This window comes from Dreissena polymorpha, chromosome 5, assembly GCF_020536995.1.
Source record: "Dreissena polymorpha isolate Duluth1 chromosome 5, UMN_Dpol_1.0, whole genome shotgun sequence".
NCBI classification, from domain to species: Eukaryota; Metazoa; Mollusca; class Bivalvia; order Myida; family Dreissenidae; genus Dreissena; species Dreissena polymorpha.
In genome coordinates, this window is record NC_068359.1 from 6812339 (window position 1) to 6825581 (window position 13243).

The 13243-nt window shown below is 35.0% G+C and overlaps 1 protein-coding gene across 4 annotated transcripts in view; it reads left to right on the forward strand.

The window, feature by feature from the left end:
* The window catches only part of LOC127881241 (uncharacterized), an 89355-nt gene that overhangs the window by 56075 nt on the left and 20037 nt on the right, over positions 1 to 13243 (forward strand). For all 4 annotated transcript variants that reach the window (XM_052428979.1, XM_052428981.1, XM_052428982.1 and 1 more), the window contains exon 4: positions 11184 to 11255. In XM_052428979.1, coding sequence (XP_052284939.1) covers positions 11184 to 11255 — 72 coding nt within the window. The remainder of the gene's footprint in view (positions 1 to 11183; positions 11256 to 13243) is intronic.

Sequence of the window (13243 nt, forward strand, 5' to 3'; positions counted from 1 at the left end):
TTATCCGTATCGTTACTGATAGAAGTAAAACATAACACCTTGACTTGTATAGTTTTTTGTTGTGAGAGACCATCTGAGTAAACGCATTTTGTCAATGCCCTTTCATCCATTCTCCAGGGCAACAGATAAGGTTCGTTTTATAGTTATTACAATTTGTATTTGACAGAAAACGAATTGAAATTAAAAATCAATCGTATGTTACTTGATTATGAAAATGGAAAACGAATTGAAATCGATTCTTCGTCGTCTTAGTTTTTTCCGTTTTCCTCCTTTCCGCGTTATATAATGATAAGTGTACTGTAACCTTTAGTGCGGTTGTAATATTTTCATTTAGTTTATATAGACACCGTTTTGGGCTGGTGTCAATATAAAAAGTTTCTTCCGCCAAAAAAAATCGGGAAAATGATCTCTTTTAAACGGGGACGGGTTAGGAAACTTTCATAAACGGCGTGCATGCCAAATATTTTACAATTTGTAACGAGACCCAAACCGTCGGGAAAAGACATTGGGACGATCTAATAGCGCAGGTGGTGACACTTTCTGAAATATTCAGCTAAAAACACCGCAGTGATTACGTGTCTCAAAAACTAATAACATTTTGATTTCCACTGGCTTGTCATTCATGGAGAGGGTTTGGCAATTTGAGTATGCTCTGTGACTGAAAGGCAGGAGTGTTGAAACTGGTTGAAACAAAATGACTCATCATCATCAATTTGCCAATGTACAATTTATACTAGTATTTACAAACAACCATTGTCACTGTGAATTTATAATGACTTAATTGGAATAATTTAAAAATTAAGAGTTGCTGAGAATAATCAATATCCAAACATTAAGCGATAATCTGATCCAGAAATGTATGAACGTTTTGATCAAATTGTAAAAATAACTAATTGACAGAGAGTTTTTATGGAAAAAACTAATTGTTGCAAAAAGCTTGTAGTGAAAACTAATTGACCCTAAATCTTATCTGTTGCCCTGCATTCTCGCACTTAATTGGCAGCGCCATCCTGTTGTTTCTGTGATTGTCACATCTTTTCACAGTTTGAACACGTACAAAGAGTGCCAATTAGACACTAGAACAAACACTATCACCCGCTGGACAGTACACAATAAATTATCAAATGTTGAGGGTGTTTAGCGAACCTGAGCTCAATGTGCTCATGGTGAGCTTTTGTGATCGCCTTTTGTCCGTCGTCCGTCGTGCGCCGTCAACATTTGCCTTTTGAACACTCTAGATGCCACATTTATTGTCTGATCTTCTTGAAATTTGGTCAGAACATTTGTCACATTGATACCTCGACTGAGTTCGAAACTGGGTCATGCTGGGTCAAAAACTAGGTCACTAGGTCAAAAAGAAAAACCGTGTGAACACTGTAGAAGTCACATTTGATGCCCAATCGTCATGTAACTTTGTCAAAATGTTTGTCTAAATGATATGTTGGTTGAGTTGAAAAATGGTTCCGTTCCGTTGAAAAACATGGCAGCCAGCGGGCGGGGCAGTATTCCTTATATGGCTATAGAGAAACCTTGTGAACACTCTAGAAGTCACAATTTTTGCACAATCATCATGAAATATGGTCAAAACATTGGTTTCATTGATATCTCAAACGAGTTTGAAAATGGTCCAGATCGGTGAAAAAACATGGCCGCCAGCGGACGGGGCAGTTTTTCTTATATGGCAACAGTAAAACCTTGTTAACACTCTAGAGGCCACATTTATTGTCCAATCTTCATGAAATTTGATCAGAAGATTGGTCTGTATGATTTCTTGGATGTGTTCGAAAATGGTTATGTTTGCTTGAAAAACGTGGCTGCCAAGGGGCGGGGCATTTTTTCTTATATGGCTATAGTAAAACCTTCTGAGCACTCTAGAGGCCACATTTATTGTCCAATCTTCATAAAATTTGGTCAGAAGATTGGTCTCGATGAAATCTTGGATCTGTTTGAAAATGGTTACGTTTGATGCTGGTTGATTGAAAAACATGGCCGCCAGGGGGCGGGGCATTTTTCCTTATATGGCTATTGTAAAACCTTGTTAACACTCTAGAGGTCACATTTATTTTCCGATCATCATGAAACTTGCTCAGAAGATTTGCCCCAATAACTTCTTGGATGAGTTCAATAATGGTAACCTTTGATTGAAAAACATGTCTGCCAAGGGGCTGGGTAATTTTTCTTATATGGCTTTATATGGCTATAGTAAAATCTTGTTAACACTCTAGAGGCCACATTTATTGTCCGATCTTCATGAAGCTTGGTCAGAAGATTCATCCCAATAATATTGTGGACAAGTTAAAAAATGATGCTGGTTGATTGAAAAACATGGCCGCCAGGGGGCGGGGCATTTTTCCTTATATGGCTATTGTAAAACCTTGTTAACACTCTAGAGGTCACATTTATTTTCCGATCATCATGAAACTTGCTCAGAAGATTTGTCCCAATAACTTCTTGGATGAGTTCAATAATGGTAACCTTTGATTGAAAAACATGGCTGCCAAGGGGCGGGGCATTTTTCCTTATATGGCTATATATGGCTATCGTAAAATCTTGTTAACACTCTAGAGGCCACATTTCTTGTCCGATCTTTATGAAACTTGGTTAGTAGATTCATCCTATTAATATCTTGGACGAGTTCGAAAATGATGCTGGTTGGTTGAAAAACATGGCCGCCAGGGGGCGGGGCATTTTTTCTTATGTGACTATAGTAAAACCTTGTCGACACTCTTAAGTTATGTTATAATGTGCTGCTTTAATGTATTCTTGCAATGAAGACAATGTTAAGTTAATATCCTTCCTATTTTGCATATTAAACATGCAATAATGTATAGATTCTTAAAATAAAATATCACCATTTATTTATAAAGTCTTTATTTTATTTTTTTAATTCAGTTGCCCAATCTTAATGAAATTTGGTCAATACATTTGTTTCCTGTGTAGTAAAGTTTGGTTTTATAATGTCATTATTATGTACCATTAACTGTTTTATTTAATTTTTCATTACACAGAATTTTCATAATTAACAACTGTTTTAGTCATTATTACTTATGGTAAGCCTATCAACTGAGAGATAGCTGAATCAAAGACAACATGTACACAATTTTGCAGTATCTATCTCTCTCTTTTTTAACCTGCTGAGTCATATTCCCCAATCTATTTTTAGCTCTGCTCTAGAATTTGTTAGACCCCAGATATTGATCATTGCAGTGTGTAACTACACTGTAACTCCAATACTAGAAATGGCGCGGCAGAGGTCGACGCGTATCCCCACGCCGCATGTTTGACCCAGGGGCGCCCCAGGGTTGATAATGGGGCCATGCATAGTTGAGATTGACCGTATTGTCATAAGAGAAGTTCGGTATCAATTAGAAGTGAATCGGTGTAGAAATGAAGAAATTATAGTAAAAGACAATTTTGGGTGGGTGTGGCCTATTATGGGCAGGGCGCCCCAGGATTGGTATAAATTTTTTTTAGTAAAACCATGTTAACACCCTAGAGGCCACATATATTTTCCGATCTTCGTGAAACTTGGTCAGAAGATTTGTCCCAATAATATCTTGTTATCTCAGGTGAGTGACTTTGGGCCTTTCAAACCCTCTTGTTTGAAGTTTATGAAGTCCTTCCACGCCTGAGGCTGAATAATGTGTGGACCCGGAGTTTGTTCCATAAATTCTACTAAATGAACTCACTAGACTGTTCTTTAAAAATCAAATAGGAAGCTAAAAATAAATTGTAAACAGCTATCAAGAGCTAGATTTATATGTGAAGTTATTGTGTATCTCTAATTTAGAAATATTTAGAAGAAACGCAAATTTTACATTTAAATCCGAACGAGCATTATAGTAATGTTCAGCAAGCGGTTAACACTGTATATTTTAATGAAAAACAACACTTAGCAAGAATATATTTAAAATTTAATTCAAGTTGCGAGACATAAAAATTGATGTTTGCTTTTATTAATTAGTCAGACCTTAAATGTGTAAGCGTCGTGAGTGAAAATGGTCATCATGCCAGAATGGTCTAATCATGATTTTTGCGGCATACATGTACGGTTCATGGAGCGCATATAAACATTTCCTTGTAACACTGATGCGCATCTACCACAGTGTCAATTATATGTCTAAATGGTCGGAAAAAGTCTTCAATCATATTTAAAAAAAACATGGATATTTTGAAATATTTCTTTAATTTGTGTCTGTAAGACCCATGTTGCAGGGTATGGAAGTTGTTTTAAATGTTGCAATCTCTTGAAAGTGATTATGTTTAATAAGTTGTTTTTATTTTTATAAGATCGTGTCTTAAATTTAAAATTAGGCAATTGCATGCAATTCTACGAATATTTCTGTATACATTCATGTACAAAACCATACAATAACCTTCAATATGGAAATGTGAGCAGCTTTTTTAAGTTATGACCTGGTGTATTTTTGAACCAAAGAATCGCAACCCAGTTGAAAACATGCGGACATTTATACGTTATGATGAACATCACAGAAGGGGATCACTTTTTTGCTATGTGAAGAAAACAATCCAGCCAATTATATCAGTAATGGCATCAAGCAGTTACTTTCAAGACATTCAAATCGTAGAATCAACTTAGACATTGGTTTATTACCGACCTACAAGACATGTTTGCATTTTCCAAAAAAGCGGGAGCCAAACCCAAGGAGGTGACGCTAAGAACAGAAAACAAAAATAAGTTATTCCATAATTATACAGAACATACATACTTTCCATTAAAATAAGCGAGTTTTAATAAACAATGCCCCCCTCTCAAGGTCAAACCAAGTCAGCATCCTCAATATACAATCAATAACTTAATCCCGAATATTTTGAAAAACGTTATGCATCTGTTCTTTAATAAGACTGTTTATGACAAAAACATGCTACTTCTCTCTGACACGAATAGTTTCATACCTTATTTAAACGGTCATTTTCAAGATTGCTCAAGAAAATGAGTTAATAAGTCGCGGGAACAACAGAGCTAACTCTTGGTAACAGTATTACAATTTGTGAAAAAGAAATAAATTGTTCTATTAAGGTATTAATGTGAGACAGCTAGATAATCAGAAAACAAGTAATTTGTTTAACGTATGTATAAAACGACTTGTACATGGAAAACTGTCATGACTCTGTTACTGTATGATATGAATAGGATAGGCTCATGCATTTAAAATGCTTTTCAAACTGCTTGTATTCTGATTGGTCGTTTCCACGAGTAAGTTATCTCAATCATTAGTGTAAGATATATCATTCTAAACGACTTAAGTTGTTCCCGTGAGTAAGCTATGTCGTTACCACCACATAGGAACTCCTTCCCGAGACTGGATAAGTCATTCCCACAAGTTTGTTACATGTATCTCCTTCCTCGCATTATTACTGAAGCTCATTTCTTACATTATTTCATGTATTGAAGCATTTGAAGAAATATACTGATAATCGGATAGGCAATGATTTGTTAAATAGTGTTAATTATCTCGAAAAAATAAGCTTTACAAAATTTGCATACTCAATTAACCACTTGAGAGTTCTAGTATTTGTTATATAAGAATTCGCGTAATTAATTCCATATTAAAATTAAGCGACATGGTTGTATCGACTGTATTTAAAAATGAGTGTCTTGTTTATGCATACAATTCAATAAACACCCATTTGAACGAAGACGCCAGACATTGTGTAATGTTGTTTTTTCTTACCTATTATAAAGGTATTATCATTCTAGGCATTGTTGGTAAAACAGTTGGTTCTGAACACCTGTTTGCCGAAATCAGCTCAAACATAACAAGTAGAATAAGTAGGATGATCTTAAACATGCTAATGTACCACGGTTAAATTGGACATGTGTGCCTCCTCCGGTTATAAGCACCACATCCGTAACACGGGCTATTCTTTTGGAAAAAAAATGCAAACATACCTAGAGGATCGACCAAAAACCACATTTTTTGTTGACGTGCCTGTGATCAACGACTTTCATAGTAATCCGAATGAGTTAATGCACACCAGTGTTGTGTGTGATCAGCTGGACAGGCTACGGTTGTTCAAACTTTAAGATAAACGTCTGTTAAGATAAACTTCAGTCCCAACTCATAATTTTTTAAAGCAATGCTTTTTTCAAATATTATCAAAAAATTCCACAAAACATATTTGCTACAAATTATAATATATATTGAAGGGTTAACAAGTTAGTCACATTAATACTGTCACGGAACAATCAATGGCCGTTAATTTGTTTTTGGGGCAACTAGTCCCTGCATAGGGAGCAGAGATGCGAGATATGGCAACACAAACTTCAAGGAAATGATCCGGTAAATTGGGGGAAAACAACATTTTCTTTTAATTTATGGTTGTTTACAATTTATTATTAGTTTCCTATTTGATTTTTAAAGAACAGTTTAGTGAGGTAATTTAGTAGAAGTTATGGAACCAACTCCGGGTCCACACATTATTCAGCCTCAGGTGCGGAAGGACTTCATAAACTTCCAAAAACACACACGCACAACTGGTTTGGTTGCTCAATTTAATTAGATTTAATCTACTTACTTGATTGAATGCAATGTTTCCTATAATCACATAGAAAAGAAAGTATACGTTACAATAACAATATAGAAACTTCATAATTTAGTAAAGACTAAGAGTTTGTCGCACAATTGTGTATTATGCTGTGTTTCAGTTTTAGTATACATCATTGACATTTAACTCTCATCCCCTCCCAAAAATTAGAAAATACACAAATAAAAAAAAAAAATCCTCTTTAGCTGATTTTTGTGTGTAAAAATAACATAACAATCTTTGTTTCGAAACAATGTGTTTTATTGGATAATTTAATGACATCTTACAACAGTGTTTTTCATTTGAGGGATGTTAATGCATAAGCTATGTGCATACAATTATATGATCTTGTTTTCCTATTTTTATTAACAATACTATTATGAGTTAGTGGATTAAGCTTCTAATTACATGCAATGCAATGTACTAATCAGTACGAAAATAAATCCATATATCAGTGAACATTAGTGCTGCAACAATACGCCAAAAACCGTATTGCAATATATTGTCAGTTCAAAAACCCGTATTGCAATATATCGCAATATATTGCTTACTTGTACCAAAATTATAACTTGCCAATTACCTGATAATCCCGTATATTCCAGTTTTAAAGCAAATTCTGGTATATATTTACTATAAATGTGCTCAAGAATAACAAGAAACACAAACATTCGCAACTTTTCTTAAGTATCAAATACATTTTGGCATTCGTTACTATTTAAAGATGTGATGAAATAACGTCCAACCGGGGCGTTTTTTCCACTATACACGCGTAATTTACCTGACGTGATGTTCCCGTTTTTATACAACACAAAATACACCCATACTTTCCATGCCACGTTCTACATGTCTGTATAATTTTCGCGCGCTTTTTATTGAAACAAAGGATAAAGCACTTTTTATTTGACGCTAGAATTTTTTATTGTCGCATTAGCATTAAAATTTGGAAGCGTAATTCCGAAGTTTGGAATACAAATTTAATAATGCTCAATTCAGAATCGAACAAAACATTTACAGCTGTGCGCAATTAATTCAACGATAATCTGTTCAAAAGCATCGAACAAATGCTCCGATGTAACAACGCTACTCCGTATAATACACTTTCAGAATGCTATTTTTACGGAATTTTTTTTTACACTGCTTTGTTTTGTTTACCTTGTTATCATTATTTCGAATGGCTTCTCTGGACAAATGTGAATGAATTTTTGTAAAAATGTTCGTACCGGTATGATGAAAATCGTATCGCAATACAATATGCAAATTGCGTATTGCGATATATACCGATAAACCGGTATATTGTTGCAGCACTAGTGAACATAACAAGTTTAAAAATGATCAATTATCTTAACATATATCAACATGCACATTAGGCATTTTTTCTTCAGATTGTAATTTGCCCCATCCACGTTTATTTTCTTGTATATAATAATCATGGATTATATTCACATAAAATAATATATCATTTTATTCCTAAGTCTCTGTATGGTTTATATATGCAGTTCACACGTTAATTTCATCCATAAAGCTTTTCAGGTAACACTTTAAAATGTAAAATATTTCATCAAAAACAGTTAATTGTTGTATTTTTTTTAAATAATATGTTATGCATTCCTTAAATTTAAAAGCCAACCAAAACGGTCAAAATTAGATGTTGTTCGCGCAATTCGTGCAAAAACAGTATTTTATAGATTACACATGTCCAATTAATTTCCTTCTTTGTTATATATAGAATTCGCAATCTTTGATATAAAATTTCACCATGACCTAGCGATAAGCCAATATATCATTATACATGACAGGAAAGGTGGTTTCATAAGCTTACAAAAAAAACTGCATTTGAAAAAATTCTATACGACGTAACTCAAAATTATTACCTTAGAACATATGAACCGGTTTTGACAGCTACCGGCACTGCCATTTGAAGGCAAAAACCATGCCCTACTATTGAGGCTGGCATTCACTAACATACAAAGAAATGCACAAATCAGTCCTTTTGCCCTGTGACTTACACATGTACCTTTAAACTGATACCTTAACTCATCCTTTCAAATACATTTTAAAAATCTTATGCACCAGGACCTGCATCATATGTGCTTAGTAGCAAACTGACTGCATGTAACTATCAAAATTCCACTTCCGTTTAGGGTTATGTAACCTATAAATTTATGGGCAGCCATCTTGGAAGCCATCTTGGCTTAAGAAACCATGTGATCAATAAGTTTCGTGGGTACGAAAATGATGTTTTACCCAAAAAAATGAACATTAGCATCAGCTTTTTCAAATAAAATCTTAGAATCATGCAGCCTGAGCCCCTGACTACTAGAGCTCAATGTGAGAGATTTTATACCAATTGTCGATAAATGATGAAATCTGGGTTGGAATTGTATTTGGGTCATCTGGGGTAAAAAACTAGGTCACTAGGTCAAAAACTAGGTCAAATAATAGAAAAACCTTGTGTAGACAGTAGAGGTCACAGTTTTCATCCAATCTTTATGAAATTTGGTCAGAATGTTTATCTTCATAAAATCTGGGTTGGGATTGTATTTGGGTTATCTGGGGTCAAAAACAAGGTCACTAGGTCAAAAACTAGGTCAAATAATAGAAAAATCTTGTGAAGACAATAGAGGTCGCAGTTTTCATCCAATCTTTATGAAATTTGGTCAGAATGTTTATCTTGATGAAATCTGGGTTGGGTTTGTATTTGGGTCATCTGAGGTGAAAAACTAGGTCACTAGGTCAAATAATAGAAAACAACTTCAACAATTTGTTTGTGTAGAGAGTAGAGGTCACAGTTTTCATCCAATCTTTATGAAATTTGGTCAGAATGTTTATCTTGATGAAATCTGGGTTGGGATTGTATTTGGGTGATCTGGGGTCAAACACTAGGTCACTAGGTCAAATAATAGAAAAACCTTGTCAAAGTTTTCATCCAATCTTTATGAAATTTGGTCAGAATGTTTATCTTGATGAAATCTGGGTTGGGATTGTATTTGGGTCATCTGGGGTCAAAAACTAGGTCACTAGGTAATATAATAGAAAAACCTTGTGTAGACAATAGAGGTCACAGTTTTCATCCAAATAAAATCTTAGAATCATGCAGCCTGAGCCCCTGACTACTAGAGCTCAATGTGAGAGATTTTATACCAATTGTCGATAAATGATGAAATCTGGGTTGGAATTGTATTTGGGTCATCTGGGGTAAAAAACTAGGTCACTAGGTCAAAAACTAGGTCAAATAATAGAAAAACCTTGTGTAGACAGTAGAGGTCACAGTTTTCATCCAATCTTTATGAAATTTGGTCAGAATGTTTATCTTCATAAAATCTGGGTTGGGATTGTATTTGGGTTATCTGGGGTCAAAAACAAGGTCACTAGGTCAAAAACTAGGTCAAATAATAGAAAAATCTTGTGAAGACAATAGAGGTCGCAGTTTTCATCCAATCTTTATGAAATTTGGTCAGAATGTTTATCTTGATGAAATCTGGGTTGGGTTTGTATTTGGGTCATCTGAGGTGAAAAACTAGGTCACTAGGTCAAATAATAGAAAACAACTTCAACAATTTGTTTGTGTAGAGAGTAGAGGTCACAGTTTTCATCCAATCTTTATGAAATTTGGTCAGAATGTTTATCTTGATGAAATCTGGGTTGGGATTGTATTTGGGTGATCTGGGGTCAAACACTAGGTCACTAGGTCAAAAACTAGGTCACTAAGTCAAAAACTAGGTCACTAGGTCAAATAATAGAAAAACCTTGTCAAAGTTTTCATCCAATCTTTATGAAATTTGGTCAGAATGTTTATCTTGATGAAATCTGGGTTGGGATTGTATTTGGGTCATCTGGGGTCAAAAACTAGGTCACTAGGTAATATAATAGAAAAACCTTGTGTAGACAATAGAGGTCACAGTTTTCATCCAATCTTTATAAAATTTGATCAGAATGTTTATCTTGATGAAATCTGGGAATGGGATTGTATTTGGGTCACCTGGGGTCAACAACTAGGTCACTAGGTCAAATAATAGAAAAACCTTGTGTAGACAATAGAGGTCACAGTTTTCATCTGATCTTTATGAAATTTGGTCAAAAGGTTTATCTTGATGAAATCTGGGTTGGGATTGTATTTGGTTAGTCAGGTGAGCGATTCAGGGCCATCATGGCCCTCTTGTTTAATTTATTACGCGTAGAAATAAATGTTTTGATATTACTGTATTATGCACAAAATGCATTGTTTGAGTATTTCCACGAGGATTACACTCGGTTTTCATCTTGAGTCTCCTAAGTAACTAACTGTCCACGATTTTTTCATGGAGGAGTACACATTACAGATAGATATGGGCTTGGTATAACAAAGCCACTGAAATTATTGATACATGTAGATATTGACACAGGGTTATTCACGCATGACTAATAGTAATGCACTGAGCCATGCGAATCTTCGCTGCCTTGGGGCCATTCTTTGATACTAGTCGGCTTAGAAGTTTGGTCAAGGGGCAATTAAGATTTTATCAATTAGAGTGCATGGTGGCTTTTGCTTAAAAAAGGTGGCTTAGGGCAGAGTCACGCTTAAAGGGCCTGGCAAAAACACTAGTTTCAAAATATTACATTTGTAACTCTGTTAAAATTATGTTTTTTTTTAACAGGAGATACTGTGTATCTGCGTGGAAGTCAGCACCAGTTGCTTGGACTGTTCCAGGAATCTAGCGGTGGATTTGGTATGTTAACAGTCTTTATTTGAGCCTTAATTGAAACTTAATTGTTTACTTTCCATTGCGTAAAAAAGCCTTCGGCTTACGTAGACACTGCTGTGTCTTGGGTAGAAGTAGTACGGAAATGTGACAGAAGATCATGAGAACATTTCCTGAGTGGTCTTCTTTTGAGTCTTCTACTGCCTTTATAAAATCATTCTTACAGCCATTTTCTTGTTCTAAGAAGTTGTATCTTTGTACATGTTTGTATATATGTTTGAGTTTATATTTGGTAATGTATTCTGAGTTGGCCTACATGTTGGAAAAATAAGAACAAAAATGTCAGTTATTTTTTTATGCCCAAAATTGCAGCTCTTTACAGGCTGTTTCAGAATAGCAAAAAGAAACTTTTTTCCCCAAAAATCTGACAAAAACTTCTCAAAAATAGATGACAAACTTTTCCAATAAACTCAATAATTGTTTTGTGAGTTTATAATACAGTGGTTCCTAGCACTTTAGAATATAATTTTAAAAAATGCAGTTAAGCATGCACTTATAAAAAATGGAATATTGTTATCTATTATCATATGAATAATGTTGAATTTCCCCAATTTCATTGTTAATTGCGCTAATTTTCCAAATCCAGAAGACACAGGCTGTAAAAAATAAAGCACAAATAACAAGATGTGTTTGTGAAACACAATGTCCCCCTATATGACGTTTGACCTTGAAGGATGGCCTTGACCTTGACCCTTCACCACTCAAAATGTGCAGCTCCTTGAGATACACATGCATTTCAAATATAAAATTGCTAGCTTCAATATTGCAGAAGTGACATTACATGAGCAATTTTGACCCATATATTTGACCTTGAAGGATGACCTTGACCTTGACCTTTCACCACTCAAAATGTGCAGCTCCATGAGATACACCATGCATGCCAAATATCAAGTTGCTATCTTCAATATTGCAAAAGTATTCATAAAATAAGTGATTTGGGCCACATATATTTGACCTCTGACCTTGAAGGATGACCTTGACCTTGACCTTTCACCACTCAAAATGTGCAGCTCCATGAGATACACATGCATGCCAAATATGAAGTTGCTATCTTCAATATTGCAAAAGTATTCATAAAATAAGCGATTTGGGCCACATATATTTGACCTCTGACCTTGAAGGATGACCTTGACCTTTCACCACTCAAAATGTGCAGCTCCATGAGATACACATGCATGCCAAATATGAAGTTGCTATCTTCAATATTGCAAAAGAATTCATAAAATGAGCGATTTTGGCCACATATATTTGACCTCTGACCTTGAAGGATGACCTTGACCTTTTACCACTCAAAATGTGCAGCTTCATGAGATACACATGCATGCCAAATATGAAGTTGCTATCTTCAATATAGCAAAAGTTATTGCAAAATGTTAAAGTTGGCGCAAACCAACCAACAGACCAACCAACCAACCAACCAACGAACCAACAGACCAACCAACAGACAGGGCAAAAACAATATGTCTCCCACTACTATAGTGGGGGACATAAAAATTACTGAATGTATGAAGAAGGGTTTGTTAATGTAGGTATAAACCATGCAACTGCTGATGTAATTAATGTCTTGTATCAATCTTGCAACCTCTAGGAGTTATGATCAAATCTGGGACCAAATGGTGGTAAGGCGTTCACCATTATCCTGCACACCATTTGATTTGTTTGGGTTGAACTGTATTTTATGCCATCCGTCATACAGGTCCTTTGGTTTGAACTGAATTTTATGCCATCCTCTGTACAAGTTGTTGGGTTTGAACTGAATTTTATGCCATCCTCTGTACAAGTTGTTTGGTTTGAACTGAATTTTATGCCATCCTCTGTACAAGTTGTTTGGTTTGAACTGAATTTTATGCCATCACTTGTACAATATGTTTGGTTTGAACTGAATTTTATGCCATCCTCTGTACAAGATGTTTGTTTGAACTGAATTTTATGCCATCCTCTGTACAAGTTGTTTA